We start from the raw sequence: 13588 nt of genomic DNA, 5'->3' as shown, positions 1-13588 counted from the left end.
GAAATGTTGCTCTCAGAACTGCTGAGCTGTCAGTTTCATATTTAGAGAAGGATGTTACTTTAGAGTTTCTCAAGTGTGTTTTGTTGTCAATCTAGCAAAGCCCTTATTCCCTCAGTAGCACTCAGTGTGAGCTTTGCACATGTGTTTGACCCACAGGTTTACCCTGGCCAGCCTGCATCAGGTTCATATGCAATGAGTGGTACTGCGGTGCAGGGTTATACTGTTCCCATGGAGCAGCTTCCAGCTGGAGCCCCCATACCTGGCCAGCCAGCTCCCAGGTGAGTCCACATATGTCTTTGTGTCCTGGTATACTAAAGCATAAAAAGCAGAAATCTAAATTAGGCTGAAGTAACAATGCAGGTTAAACTACAGGTCAATTCCCCTTAGTATTTCTGGCCTTTATTAGCGACTGGCCTGTAATTGTTTGTGCTGGTCTCAGCTGGTTTTTGAGACCTGGACATTATTAGAATACTGAGAGTTTTCAGTATTAATGATTCAACCTTCCATTTACAGTTTAATGATTCCATCTTGCTGTAGTGTTGTAATTCATGTTGCTTCACTCTTTTCCATAGTGACGTTCATATGTACATGGGCCAGCCGCCAGTCTACACTGCAGCTCCAGGCAGCATGGCCCCAGCAGACATTCAGTCCTACCAGAACCCAGCCACCGCCCCTGGCCCCGCCCCAGGCACGACTCCCACAGGCATGACGCAGACGCCAAACTACAGCACCCACTCTGGCCCAAGCATAGCACCTTCCTCAGATGCCACACAGGCCCCCTACTCAGAGAAAGCCTTGCTATAGGGCCCCCTTAGCTCACTGTTATCCCCACACAAAACGCACACATACACACACATACACACACACACACATGCACACACATGCACATGCACCAGACCTGATCAAATAGTGGTCTTACATCATTTCTTTTATTATATTTTAAGTCTTGTTTTATTACGAAACCCTAGATGGACGGAAAAATACAAATGCGATTAGACTAACCTTGACATTTGACATGCTTTACATTATTATCTGGCAGATATACAGTTAATTATACAATTGCACTTCTTCCTCCAGGTTTAGAAGTGATCACGATTTGAAGAGCTCACACCAAGCTACACTGAAAATGGACACTCTGTTTTAGGATTCCATTTGATTAATCGTGTTCTTGCGTTTTCACTCTTCTCCATCATGTGTTCACCTGATTTTACATGTGCAGACATGGAGGAACTTTCAGTAGCACTTTCATTTGCAGTTGCACTTATTTAATTTTTGGTCATCATTCAAGTCTGATCACTTCCAAATCTAGATCTAATAGCAATATATGCATTGTCCATTTTTATTTACAAGACCTGACATTTCTTGTTTCCTGGTAGTGACAGGACAATTGAGAAATTGCGGTAATGATTTATTTTATGGCCAAGTACTTTTGTAAATAATTTCCTCAGAAGTTTCCAGGAGAGAAAAACACAATTTTGTAATAATTATAGAGAAAACTAGACAAGTTCTTTTAGTTAGACTCAATTCCAAAGGAATTTGTTTTAAAAAAAAAAAAAAAAAAAAAAAAAAAAAAAAAAAAAGTCTCTATTTAAACTTTAATAAAACAAAAATGTTCATTCTTCATACTGTATGTGGTATGTTGAATGTACAATTGTTTGTCAACAAATTTCACACTTTTGAGTACGCAGTGCATCAGCTGAACATGCAAAAGTCTTTAGGTTACACTAGCAACTAATTTTAATTAATCAATTAGAGGTGCACCCGTTTCTACAGTATTTTATCAGTAATTTTCTTTCCCAGAAACTGTCTAGGAAATTATTAAGAAATTACAGGCTTGTTAAGTAGAGCATAATCAAATTGCTTTAAGAAAACAGGTGTAACTGTAACCACTTCAACCTGGCAACATATTACATATTCAGTGACTATTTGATCAAGTGGGAAATACACACCGGCATTCATTCACTCCACCCCCAACATGCACACTGGAGCTACTCGCACATGATTCTCAAACACAATACAGGCAGGTGTACAGCAGTTGATGCACACACAAATACAGTTACTGCACTTGGTTCAAACATCCTCAGCCGTACGTGATAATTTACTTTCACTCACACACTAACATTGCGATAGATCCACACGCCACAGCCTTCTCACCCACTTAAAGCAACTTCAGTCACACACAAACGTCACAAAAAAGTGGCGTTGAATTACATTTACCTTTCATTTTTTTATATATATATATATAGAGAGAGAAAATGGACGTTTAGCGATGCTGAAAACGTTAGGCTACTACATTCTGTATATGTTGTCAACTTTTAGAAGTACTGAAAACTGAAGCCACTTTGTTTTTTGGAGGGAAAAGAAACAAGAGGAATTCAAGCATGCACATGACTCTTGTATATACTGTACTGAACTAGTAGTTAAGCCACATGATGACCTCATGGGTGGGATGAATGTTAACACAGCTCCAGGTGTTTTTGGTTCAGCCTTAAAGGTGAACTCTGCAGTCATGATGCCCCAGGTGAATTTAAAAGGTGTAAAAGCCAAAGAGAACAAAGTGGGGGGAAAAAACCACATGCCAGAAAAACAAGATAATTTTCTATTCTTTCAATGACTCCTCACTTCATACTGCAGAGTTTTCCTTTTCAAAACGAGCAGTTCTGCATCCTTGCTGGTGGACGTCAGACCAGCTCTGTTTCCATTCAGGAGCTGTACTAACAGACTCGTACCACAGACTTGGCTACTATGGGGTGAATTCTCTGAACCGCCCCAGTGTCTTTGAAGCATCTCTTTAGTCAGTGTGGAAAAATGAATACAATGTTTTTTTCGTAGTACATTTTAATTTATGTTTTGATTATTGTTATGCTATTTTAAATGAAGAAGCAGTGCAGGATGTATGTATTGACAGGAAAGTGGAATATGTGATATTCTGCCTAACTTAGTTGTATATTTAAATGGCTGACGTGAGAACATGGACGTTTCTCTCTGTGTTTGATACATGCTTATTGTACTGTAGGGTCAAACTGTCTCTTATACACATCTGAACTGAAATAAGGCTTCTATGATGGTCAGGATTTGGAAACATCTCTTTACCAAAGTCTACATAAGCTTTCAGTCACAGCGCCACCCTGAGGGGAAAGATTAAGTGTTGTACAAAATCTACTCATACCTTTATACAGCTAATTTGTTTCGCTTCTACATGTTAAAAGAGTTGATTTTTACAAAAACTGATTGGATCACAAAAAGCCGATGAAGTAGGAAAGTTATTTATCTGTTGTTGTGTAATATTGATTGATGCTAAGTGAAGGAATTATGAAGCAGTTTAAAATATGTTTAACCACATGTTCCAGTTGCAGGGCAAAATTGTGTCATTTCAATTTCTCTTGCGATACTGTTTTCAAATGTGCAGCTTCTTGTCATCCCTGTGCCACCTTTAAGAATATAAAACAACCCCCAACTTAAGCTTGGTACCTGGGACTTTGCAAGAGGCCATTTTATTCTCCGGAACTTAATTTTTTTTTAGCATTAATATAGTTGATTCAAAGATGAGGAATCCCTTTTTTGCTGCCTTCAACTAAATGCTAGAGAGAAATAGTGTTAATCAGTTGGATCAAAGAGGGCGGAAAATATCAAAGTAGCTGCTATTCTGGGACCGCGGCACCAGGAGCCAGTTAGTCATCACACATCATCCAAATGTAACATCTTGTTGCACCACAGTGTTGGACTGCAGCCCCGGTGTAACTTTATTGTACAGGATTGAGATGCTGCCTGTTTTTAAGTTTTAATCCAACATTATTGTAAAGGTTCTGTCTAAACTTGTATCCTGCTGTTTGTATGTATTCTTTTAACCATACTTATTAATTGATATTCACAATAAAACCAGGCCAAATGTACAGAATAATATGTATGGCCCTGTTGTCTTTGTAGTTGAAATACAACAAGTGTTTTTATTTGGTTTAACTTTACAAAGATTTTCATTGATGAGAGGCATTTTCAGGACACTATGTGAAAGCCCTTATTTATTTTAATTTATTTATTACTGCTTATATTTCTCTTTAGGGACTTCTTTATTCATGGATATTGAATGTTATCAAGGAATACTAAAGCTGTCCATACTACGTATAGTACTAATTCTATACAATACATGCTATGTGTTATATTATACTGTTTTAGCAGATTGTATACAAAAAATCAACATACTTTAACATTTTATACTAACAGGGAATTCTACAATATGTGTGGCGATGTCGATCATACTGCAGCATTTTTTTTTCAGGTGTGAGAATCTCGTCTATTTTCCTTTGAGCATTATGGGAGAATGGTTTGCATCAACAGCACACACAAAAAGGGAACATATTTAGTCTGTGTGTTGTCTACTCTATTTTATCCCATTTCTAGTGTGAACTCACTACATATTCCAAACAATAAGAAGAATCAGTGCTTCATATGGAACTGGGACACTGTTGGATTTAAAACCATGTTTTCAGGAACTATACCTCGCCACTAGATGGAGATCAGTGTATGTGCGAGCTAACAAGTCCAGATAGAAGAAATTTGTGAAGTGTCCCCAAACCAGAATACCTTGCAGCCACTCAGCATGTGATTTTAAAAGTAGCAGGGAATTACTGAGAATTGTTTAATTTCACATTGCAATTTTAATTTTGTTTTATTGCAATCTTAACACCAGCTAAATACAAAGTTATATATGTATATTTTGGTTTTATTTTATTATGATTTTGCTCATCCGAACAAAAACTTGTGAAAACAGACAGGGGTCTCAGTGTCATCATGTCCTTTTTTTTTTTTTTTTTTTACAGTTCAGCAGCAGGCTCAATGTCATTTTCTCCTTGAAATTACGAGATGGGAATGCTCTTCTTTGTAAGCCCATAAAAAGGTGAGCATGACCACCTCATTACCTCAGCAATAAAAGAATACAGCCTCCAGTGCAGTGTAAGCAATGTCAGTGTGCAGAGTCCAACGGCTCCACTGACTCGTTCTGTGGGAGATGATTGTCACAGTCTTTAGCTCCAAGTTCAGACCAGCAACTGGTGTTCAGGGACCATGCCCTCAGGGAAGACCGTCAAGTTCGTCCTGTATGAGGTGCTGCAGTTTGCGGCTCTTATTGTACCAGTCTTTGTGATAATGGAGAGGTTCGCCGGCCTCATACGTGACGTGAAAGGACGGGATCTAACAGCATACTGGCTCGTGGTGGCAGCTTCCATTGCCTATGTGACCTCTGTGACCCTGCTGGTGTGGGTTCCTCTCAAATATCTGATCCTGAAGCGGCGGAGGTTCATCACAGAGATCACACAGTGGTGAGTACATGGGAAGTGGTTTTGTCAATTACACAATGATTAAGTATCTCCATTTGCTAGATAAAGCATCTTATGACTAATTTGTGAGGACACACAAGTTATCAAAGTCAAAATGACGAGAAAACACAAGCAAAAATTCATTCTGCACTCAGAACTATTATCAGCAAAATTTAATTTTATCATAAGTGAAAGTACTCATGGTTTAAAATGATCCTTTAACAAAGCATCATATTTTATAAACTAATTGGATGTTTTGTATGCACAGTTTTCCATCGTGACTATGTAACTACGAATAAACCACGTTTACATCAAATCATAAGATAAAATACAGCAGTGCTCAGCTTCACTCAGGGGTTTTACTGCTACAGGCATGTTCGGTCTGGTGTGACCAGTAGCTTATGGTGGCTAACATTAGATAATGTTAGCAAGCTTAGCTAGATATGGCTTTATAACTGACATTACTATATCAGTTATACTATATAGATAACAGATGAAGGCAGTGAGTAAACATAAATGTTGTAGAGTTAACTAGAAATACTAAAAAGCATAGGAAGGAAATACGCCGGTATCTCAAAACTGTATTTTCCTCCACTGTAACAGCGTTGTAAGTCTGACAATGACATGATAAACTAGAGGATATACATTGAGAATGAGATCAGCACTTCTTTGAAAAAAGAGCAATCATACTGAAAAGACCATCATTCACATGTAAACTAACACAACTTATTTTGTTTTTAGGAGACCAACAGCGCTGGCGTATCTCATCCTCTGTACATTACCATGCTTTGCTATTTTAATCGCCAGCTCCAAGGTAATGTTGTCGTGACTGATCTTCTTGTTACTGAGGAGCACCTGTTGACGTTTTGTTCTGTCATGCTCCGATGGGGTCCTTGAAGAGGCATATTTGTTGTAAACAGTCCATTTGTGGCACAAGCTCGTTTTATGAGCCCCTTGTGTAAGAGAATGTGTTTAGAGCACTGTAATTACTCACTGAGTGGTGGTCGACATGGCACGCTGCACCACAGAGAAAGGAAAACATTGCCTGTCACTAGTTTCACTCAGTCTTTCGAGATTTAGTTATTGACCGTGCATCCAAGGATTTTCTCAACATGTAGTGAGGAGGACTTTGGCATCTCATAATTAAAAGAAAAGGGCACTGGAAATATGTGCCCTGTCACAAGACTGCACTCTGTCTTTGGCTATTCAGTAACCCATGGTGAACATAACAGGTTGGCCATTAACCCAAACTTTTATACCATCCTCCACCCTAAAAATACAGGAATTTTTACACATATCTTGTGTCCTTAACCATACAAGCAATGACATGAATAAGAGCATCTGATGTCAAACATCTTAATCTTGTGTTAAGGGGATTCAGCAGCATCTCAATGTCTATATTGTGAGGTGATAAAATGTGATGGGTTCATAAAATGTGGAATGCAGGAACTCCTGTTTCTCAGTCCAGCCAAATGTTGTAATGAACAATTTCAGTTTCGTTTCTTCCTGTTTCTTCTTGTTTCTTCCCTCATAATTCCTAAGTGGTAGATCACTTCTACTGTTCGACTGTTTCTTTCTACATTTATTTTTCCACTGTTGTCATCATACTGTAGGTGCAGGTGGACAGAGGACGAAGGCTCGACCATTTCGCCGAGTTGCCCGTTTCCTTGGTGCTGTTCTCCCTCATCTGTGTGGATATTATAGAGAGGATTCGCCCCTGCAGTCTCATTGGACAATGTAAGGTTTGAAGTTGGTTTCATGTTGCGTGTGATGAACTGGTAGAGATGGGCCTTTTTTCAAAGAAGGCATTTTGACATGACACACAAGGAGAAGCACACGTGTAAATAATACATTTGATTTAGCTGCTTCAGTGTCAGGGCCCTGGTATCGTCACGTCTCTGTTTTTCCCACTATGACAAATATCTGCTATGGAGAAAAGACCATTGTTGTTTTCTTCAATGTTGCACCTCATGATTATCTGGCTACTGTAGTTGATACTGAGTTGACCATTTAACTCAATCCATTTGATTACAAATGTGTTTGCATAAACATACAACACAATTAAAACAGGTCAGAGGGTGCCCCCTGCATTTGTAGGCCAAGTCTTACAGAGGGATTCAGGTTTTAATACCTTTAAAATTATGCTGCTTACATGTTGCATATCCTTAAATTAGCATTTAATCAAACTATTACAAACTGCTTGACGGTGACAATACAGTGACAAATTAACTACATTAATGTGTATCATTCACATTATGCCAACACCCAGTGCACTTAATAAGGTCAGTATTGGTGTCCAATGATGTTGACATTGGCTGGACTCTAGGATAACCATAACCCTGTCATAGACAGTATGTAGTACAACAGCTGGAGATGTGTGTGCTCTCGTCATCTGCAGCAGACAGCCTGGATGCTGACCTTGACATGCCGGGCCCCATCCTCACCCACCTGGAACAGGTGACCACCATATCAGGCCAGCTGCACCCCGATGAGAGCCAGAACGGTTTGACCCCAGGTCATCCAGAGGCCAGAAATGGCAGCGCCTCAGGCAGATGGCGGGACTTTGCTGGCTCACCCAGCCGCTCGACTCCCAGCTCACGAGCGACCAGCACTGCCTACCTGTACTCCTCATCCCCACGTCCTTGGTCCCACCCCAGGCATCTAGGCTTCCTCTGGAGGAGGGACGTGAGGTCAGAGGTGTTTGTGGATAGTTTTATGTTCTGGTTAGACACTGTGGAGCTGGTGAGAGTAGCAGGAGAGCCATCAATCTTCTACTCAGTTTGGGTATTCCCTGTCTATATTCTTGGTTTCCTGTCCACTTTCCGCATGGTCATCACTCCTCAAAACCCTTTATTGTCCTCTGCTGGATTTGTTCTGCAGGACCTTCCTTTCTTTATCATTCGGGTGGCTCTGATTGTTGTCTTTGGTTACGTGACACCTTTGTTATACCCACTGAAAAATGTGCTGGTGAGTTTGACATTTATCTACTTTACATTCCTGACCAAGCTGAGGATATTCAAGAGGCAGAGCATGTTTTAGGAGACGTGGCACATTCTGTTGTTAAGGAAACATTTGCTTTGATTGTGGACTCTCGAACAGTCGGTATATTTATGTATAAGGAGCAGCACCAAGGAAACATGGTGCTGCTACTGATGACGAGGAGCAGCATGTTTGGAATGGTAATGTCTGCAAATTAATTGAGAGGCCGTTTATCCGAATCAAAGTGTGAAAATGACTCTGGATTTAAAACAAAACAGGTGTGTAGGCTGGAGTGTACGATAAGCCAACTGTTCTCATTTCTGTGTCGTATGTGAATCCAAATGTATTTATTGATACTTTAATTTTAGGTGTTCCTGCTACATTTTTCGTTGTTTTTTTTGTTTTTTTATCTGTACCACATTTATTAACATACTACTAAGAGTAAAAAATATTTGTTGTAGACAAAACATTTTGAACCATTTCCAACAAACTTAATAAAACTGTTGTTTTAACACTGGTTTTGAATTCAGATTCGTTACAGCTCCACTAATCAATATTTTTATATTAACAACGGATCAAATGACTGCAACACATATGACAGTCTATGTGTAATGTGAAGGGGGTCACTCATGGTGACAATGCAGAGACTCTGCTGTTCCACTGTACGGAGCATTTGAGCCTCTTTCAGCACTTCTGTATTTCGTTTTATGACTCTTAACTTTGCTGTTCTGGTTCTCTTGCATCAACCTGTTTCCAGCAGCATATAGCTTTCAGCGAGGACGCTTTGATGGCACCAAATAGCAGAGCAAAGTTAGCAACTTACTGGTGAACGTGTATTTAGCAGCTAAAGAACGAAATATTTCCCTCAAGAGTTTGTGGAGATGAAACCAGAGCTCAAAGGAGAATGAATACTGGACTCTCATTCACAAGGTGGCCAGAAACACAACTCCAAATACATTTGTTTATCTGTGGCTGCTGGATTTGTTAATAGGCAGCTGTTTGCCAACATATTCATTATTTTAACCTCATAAAGTGATACTGTATGTGAGTCTTGTATTGTGTTTACACCTTGTCGTTGTTCCCAAGTGGTCGAAAAAATATAAATAATACCTTTCTCTGTTAGAACATGTGCAAAAGTAGTTGGCATGCTGAATACACTGAAACTCAAAACAGCATTTTAATAACATTAATAACATAATTGATGCCATGGAGCAGATAATTATACAATCGTAGTGTGCACGACTCATAATGATAACACAATTCTAAGGAAAACCAACAAGGAGTTTCTTAGTGAAGTGTTGGGACACTGCAAACCTCCAGAGCAGCTTCAGTGCTTTGGCACAGATTCTCCAAGTAATACAAAACAAAGAGAGCCCGCACACTAAATTCACAGCTCCCTTTTTATTAGCGCCGTTTCGACCAACAGATCTTCCTCAGGCAAAAAAAAAAAAAAATTATGTGTGGGTACTCTTTGTTTTGTGTTTCATGGATTTTTCTATACCCAGCAACTATCCTGCTGAGGTCTGGTGGATGTGCACACGATCACTTTTAACAGTTTCTCTGGAAATCAACTGGAGGACAGAAACGCTGTGCTGCATATTCCCTCAGTTTAACATGTTAGTCCAAAATCTCCCAAAGGTGTTTGATTGGGTTGAAACTGGTAGCGTATCAGCGTATCAGACCACAGCTTATGGTTATTATCATCCTCATACTTCTCAAACCATTCAGTGACCCCTCATACCCTGTGGGTGAGCTTTTTCCTCTCTGGGTAGAAACATTTTTTCATAGGATAAAGCTGATTAGTCAGACTAATGTTTTATTGATTTTTCTGCGACCTTTCCCTCTAAGGGGTCAAGTGGTCCCAAAACCATAACAGGAAAATGCTGCTTGTAAAGATGCATCTGCAATTTCTCCACCTGTTTTTCCTTTTTCTCATACGTTCACATTCGTTACAGTAGACTTGAAATTTTATACAAGACCTCTGATGTTTTTTCGATAATGGATTCAACATGTAGAGTCACGCCATTCACTCTTCGGTGCAGACTCTGTTCCTCAGCGTATGTTCGCCTCTATCACAGATCCAGCAGATAAGCAGATTTTCTTTATGTGATGCAGCTTCTAATTTGCCTTGCCTCGTCCTTGGCTGTTGCAAATTAGCATCTCAGCCTCGTCTTTTGCCTGTGGTGCAGGCATCATGGTGGTTTATGCGTTCTTGCGGCCATATAACTCACTGGATTGTAACCTTGGCGTGTGTGTGCGAGTGTATCAATGCAGAATGCCACAGTGACACCACAGAGAGATGCCGGTGTGTACTGTAATCGCCAGTCCTCCACCATGACAAGTCTGACAGAATTATACCCCATGGAGCACTTGGTCTTTGTCCGTCTGATGGATGAGCCAGGGCTGCAGGACAAACTGTTTAAAGGAATTGCCAAACCGGCAACTCCTGTCTCTTCAAAAAAAGAAAGGAAAAATGAAGGAATTAGAGAAATAGCAGCAAACATCCTGCTACATCCCTGGTGATAAATTTAGTGAATCTCAGGCAGAGATTTATATCAGCTTGAAATACATTACCGCACTGAGAGGGAAGATTTGTTAAAGGCATTATTAATGATATACATGGTGAGTGACAGGACACGAGATAAGCAGCTGTAATTCACAGTGAGGGACCAGAGCTGGCTCGCTTTCATGTACCAGTATGTGAACTAAAAATAACTTTCCTTAATTTCCCCACAGCCATGATCATCCTCCTCCTTAATGATTCATACTATAATCTGCAAGGAAGCATTAGTGCAGCTTGGGTTATTGTGGCCATTTTTACAGTATGTCATGTTGGCAGGCTGCAGAGCACTTTTTTTATTCCCATGATACCGAGTGAATGATCTGAATGATCAAAGGGAGAAGCAACAGCCTGCATCCATTCCTCTTTATCTGACTCTGTAAGATCAACGTTCAACTATAAAGAGTTCTCTAAGGCACAGGCTTTCACTACTTCTTTTTTTTTTATATTTTCAAATGAGCCTTTCATGCATGCCTAGAGAAGCTTTGCATTAATTCATCCAGTTTTATCTTCATATTCAGCATCTACACTGCAAAAATATCAATTTCATCATGTCATTTTTGTCCATTGTTGAGTCTTTAAGGGCTCTTTTTTTAAAACGAGTGAGAAAATCTGCATTTATTTTGTCTTGATTAATGCCAATCATGTCAATCAAAACTGCTGTATGTACATTACAATTCTATCCCTCCTCTTTCTAGTCTGGTTCTGGTTTAGATGTGTAATTTCTATTTTAGTGTATTTAGTTGTTAGCCATGCTAGTGGCGTTGAGCTAGGGATGGCAACATTGGCCTGTCGATTGGTCAGTCAGTCAGTCTACCACTTCGGTCCAGACTGAGATGGATTGCTACAAAATGCTGCACTGACATTCATGGTCCCCAGGTAATGACTCATACTGACCAAGGTGATTGCCTGAATTTTACTTTTCAGTTATCCAGTGAAGTATTTCACCGTCTATGGATGGATTCCCACAAAGATTTGGTGCAGACATTCATGATTCCCAGAGGATGTTAATGACTGTGATGATCTTAACTTTTCATTGAGCACCATTGGTGCAACATTGGTTTATGAGAAACTAATGGCATTCCCTTCATCTTCAACTGCACTTTATGTTTTTTTAATCGAATGTTAGTATGTTAACATACTAGCCTGATACGTTCAACAGGATTATTGCCATTTTACCCACAAAACAAAGAGATGAAATGATAATCTAGATAAACTTTTAGAAAAGAGTTGGTTACTCTCGGAAACAGGTTGAAATATTGCACAAGCAGATTTCCTTCACTTGTGTCAAGAGGTTCTTGGACTCAATTATAGATAGAAATGGCTTAAAAAGCAGCAGATTTATTTTTATTTTTTTGCAGTGTTAAACAAAAGCAGACTTATCCCCTGTGCCGCCTCAGCCCACTCTCAAGGTAACATGAAAAACGAGAGCGTGCGACAGCAGAGAGAAGAAATGACACAAAAGGAAGCAACAGCGGGGGGGAGAGGGAGGAGACATTGTGCGATCAGATGAGGAGAATGAGATAGAATGAGAAAAAAAAAGAGAGCACAGATAGCGTGATGAAGGGGGGTGGGAGGGTGGGGGGCTTTGCTGTTAAGGAGGGGTTGCTGTTAAGGAGGGGTGGAGGCTTTGTAAATCTGAGAGGCTGGAGGCGCATTTGAATTCAGGCTGTGTGTCTCCTGCGCTAGCCGAATGTTACCTGCTCTAGCATGGCAACAGAGAGAGAGGGAGAGCGGTGAGCTTCAGCTGCAGCCTCCACACACACACATACACACACACACACACACAAACACACACAAACACACACATACACACACACAAACATGCACAGTGACAACAGGAGGTACAAAGAGTGACTCAGGTAAGCAGGAACGCCCCTGATGAGAGAGGACCCTTGAGAGAGGGAAGCAGCGTGGTGGAGTGAGAGGGAGAGATTCTGGAGGAGGAGCTATAGAGCCTGGGATTTTTGAGAAGGAAGACAAGAGGAATCACAGAGAACCCAAAAATCTCCGAATGTGGACTCCCGGGGTGGGCTTTGGAGGGAGGGACAGACAGGGATACAGGCAAGACGGATGTGGAGAGATGCAAGAGCTCTGATTGGATAAATCTGACAGGCTACAGAGCACTGAGAGACACACACAGGGAAGAAAATGACATTTAGTTTTTGTAGCAAGACTATTCGGGGGGCTTAAGCTGGGGGAGGCTGAAAGGGAGTTTTTTTTTCTGACAGGGTAAGCCAGGACAGAGAGAAGGGTGAGGTGTGGTAGTGGGAGGGTAAATAAACACATGATGGCATGATGATGAACCACCTGTCCTTCTGGGATGAGGTGAGCACACACGCACCTTAAGACAAGAAATCCGAACCTCACACTCCCTGGCACATCAGGCTGAGACTCGGGACAGTCGTTGGATTTAGTATAGACTGGAATTGGACTCCCCACAGAGCACGGGACTTTGAAGATGCTGTGAGACGTTTGGCGTCAGGGTCACCTGGACTCATCGGAGGACAGAACTTAGGGGAGGGGAGGGGACCAGCCACCCAAGCCCCAGGTGATCCTCCCCTGCGACAACCTGTGGACGTAGGAGGTTGGATTCTTTTTCTTTCACAGGATCCCCAAACTCCCCTGAAGAGCTGGAGATCAGGTGGATCACCTGTGCCATGAGGATCCTGTGTGTGAGCCTGTCCTGAAACGACCCACCCCGGAGGCTCTGTCGGCCTGTCCCCTCCTCTCCCCC

At 40.9% G+C, this 13588-nt stretch overlaps 2 protein-coding genes across 2 annotated transcripts; both read left to right on the top strand.

Moving 5' to 3' along the window:
- Positions 1 to 159: 159 nt before the first annotated feature.
- Positions 160 to 2970, top strand: LOC147819256 (uncharacterized). The gene is made up of 2 exons (XM_087173307.1): positions 160 to 278; positions 573 to 2970. The coding sequence occupies exons 1-2, from the start codon at positions 193 to 195 to the stop codon at positions 802 to 804; spliced, it is 318 nt and encodes a 105-aa protein (XP_087029433.1). The 5' UTR covers positions 160 to 192; the 3' UTR covers positions 805 to 2970.
- Positions 2971 to 4985: 2015 nt separating this feature from the next.
- On the top strand, positions 4986 to 8808 carry tmem236 (transmembrane protein 236). Its single transcript, XM_023403646.2, has 4 exons — positions 4986 to 5315; positions 6054 to 6126; positions 6926 to 7049; positions 7711 to 8808. Exons 1-4 carry the CDS (start codon positions 5062 to 5064, stop codon positions 8349 to 8351), a joined length of 1092 nt encoding a protein of 363 aa, XP_023259414.1. The 5' UTR covers positions 4986 to 5061; the 3' UTR covers positions 8352 to 8808.
- Positions 8809 to 13588: the final 4780 nt, after the last annotated feature.

The sequence above is a fragment of the Seriola lalandi genome, unplaced genomic scaffold, assembly GCF_002814215.2.
Source record: "Seriola lalandi dorsalis isolate HSWRI2012SDOR001 ecotype SW California unplaced genomic scaffold, Sedor1 jcf7180002054168, whole genome shotgun sequence".
Lineage (NCBI taxonomy): Eukaryota > Metazoa > Chordata > Actinopteri > Carangiformes > Carangidae > Seriola > Seriola lalandi.
This window is presented reverse-complemented; position numbering and strand designations above follow the sequence as displayed.

Bases quoted from the DNA above. Each gene is read 5' to 3' on its own strand.
- LOC147819256 (XM_087173307.1), top strand. From the start codon at position 193: ATGAGTGGTACTGCGGTGCAGGGTTATACTGTTCCCATGGAGCAGCTT. The intron at 279-572 runs GTGAGTCCACAT...TCTTTTCCATAG, and splicing joins CCTGGCCAGCCAGCTCCCAG to TGACGTTCATATGTACATGG.
- tmem236 (XM_023403646.2), top strand. From the start codon at position 5,062: ATGCCCTCAGGGAAGACCGTCAAGTTCGTCCTGTATGAGGTGCTGCAG. The intron at 5,316-6,053 runs GTGAGTACATGG...TTTTGTTTTTAG, and splicing joins ATCACAGAGATCACACAGTG to GAGACCAACAGCGCTGGCGT. The intron at 6,127-6,925 runs GTAATGTTGTCG...ATCATACTGTAG, and splicing joins TTTTAATCGCCAGCTCCAAG to GTGCAGGTGGACAGAGGACG.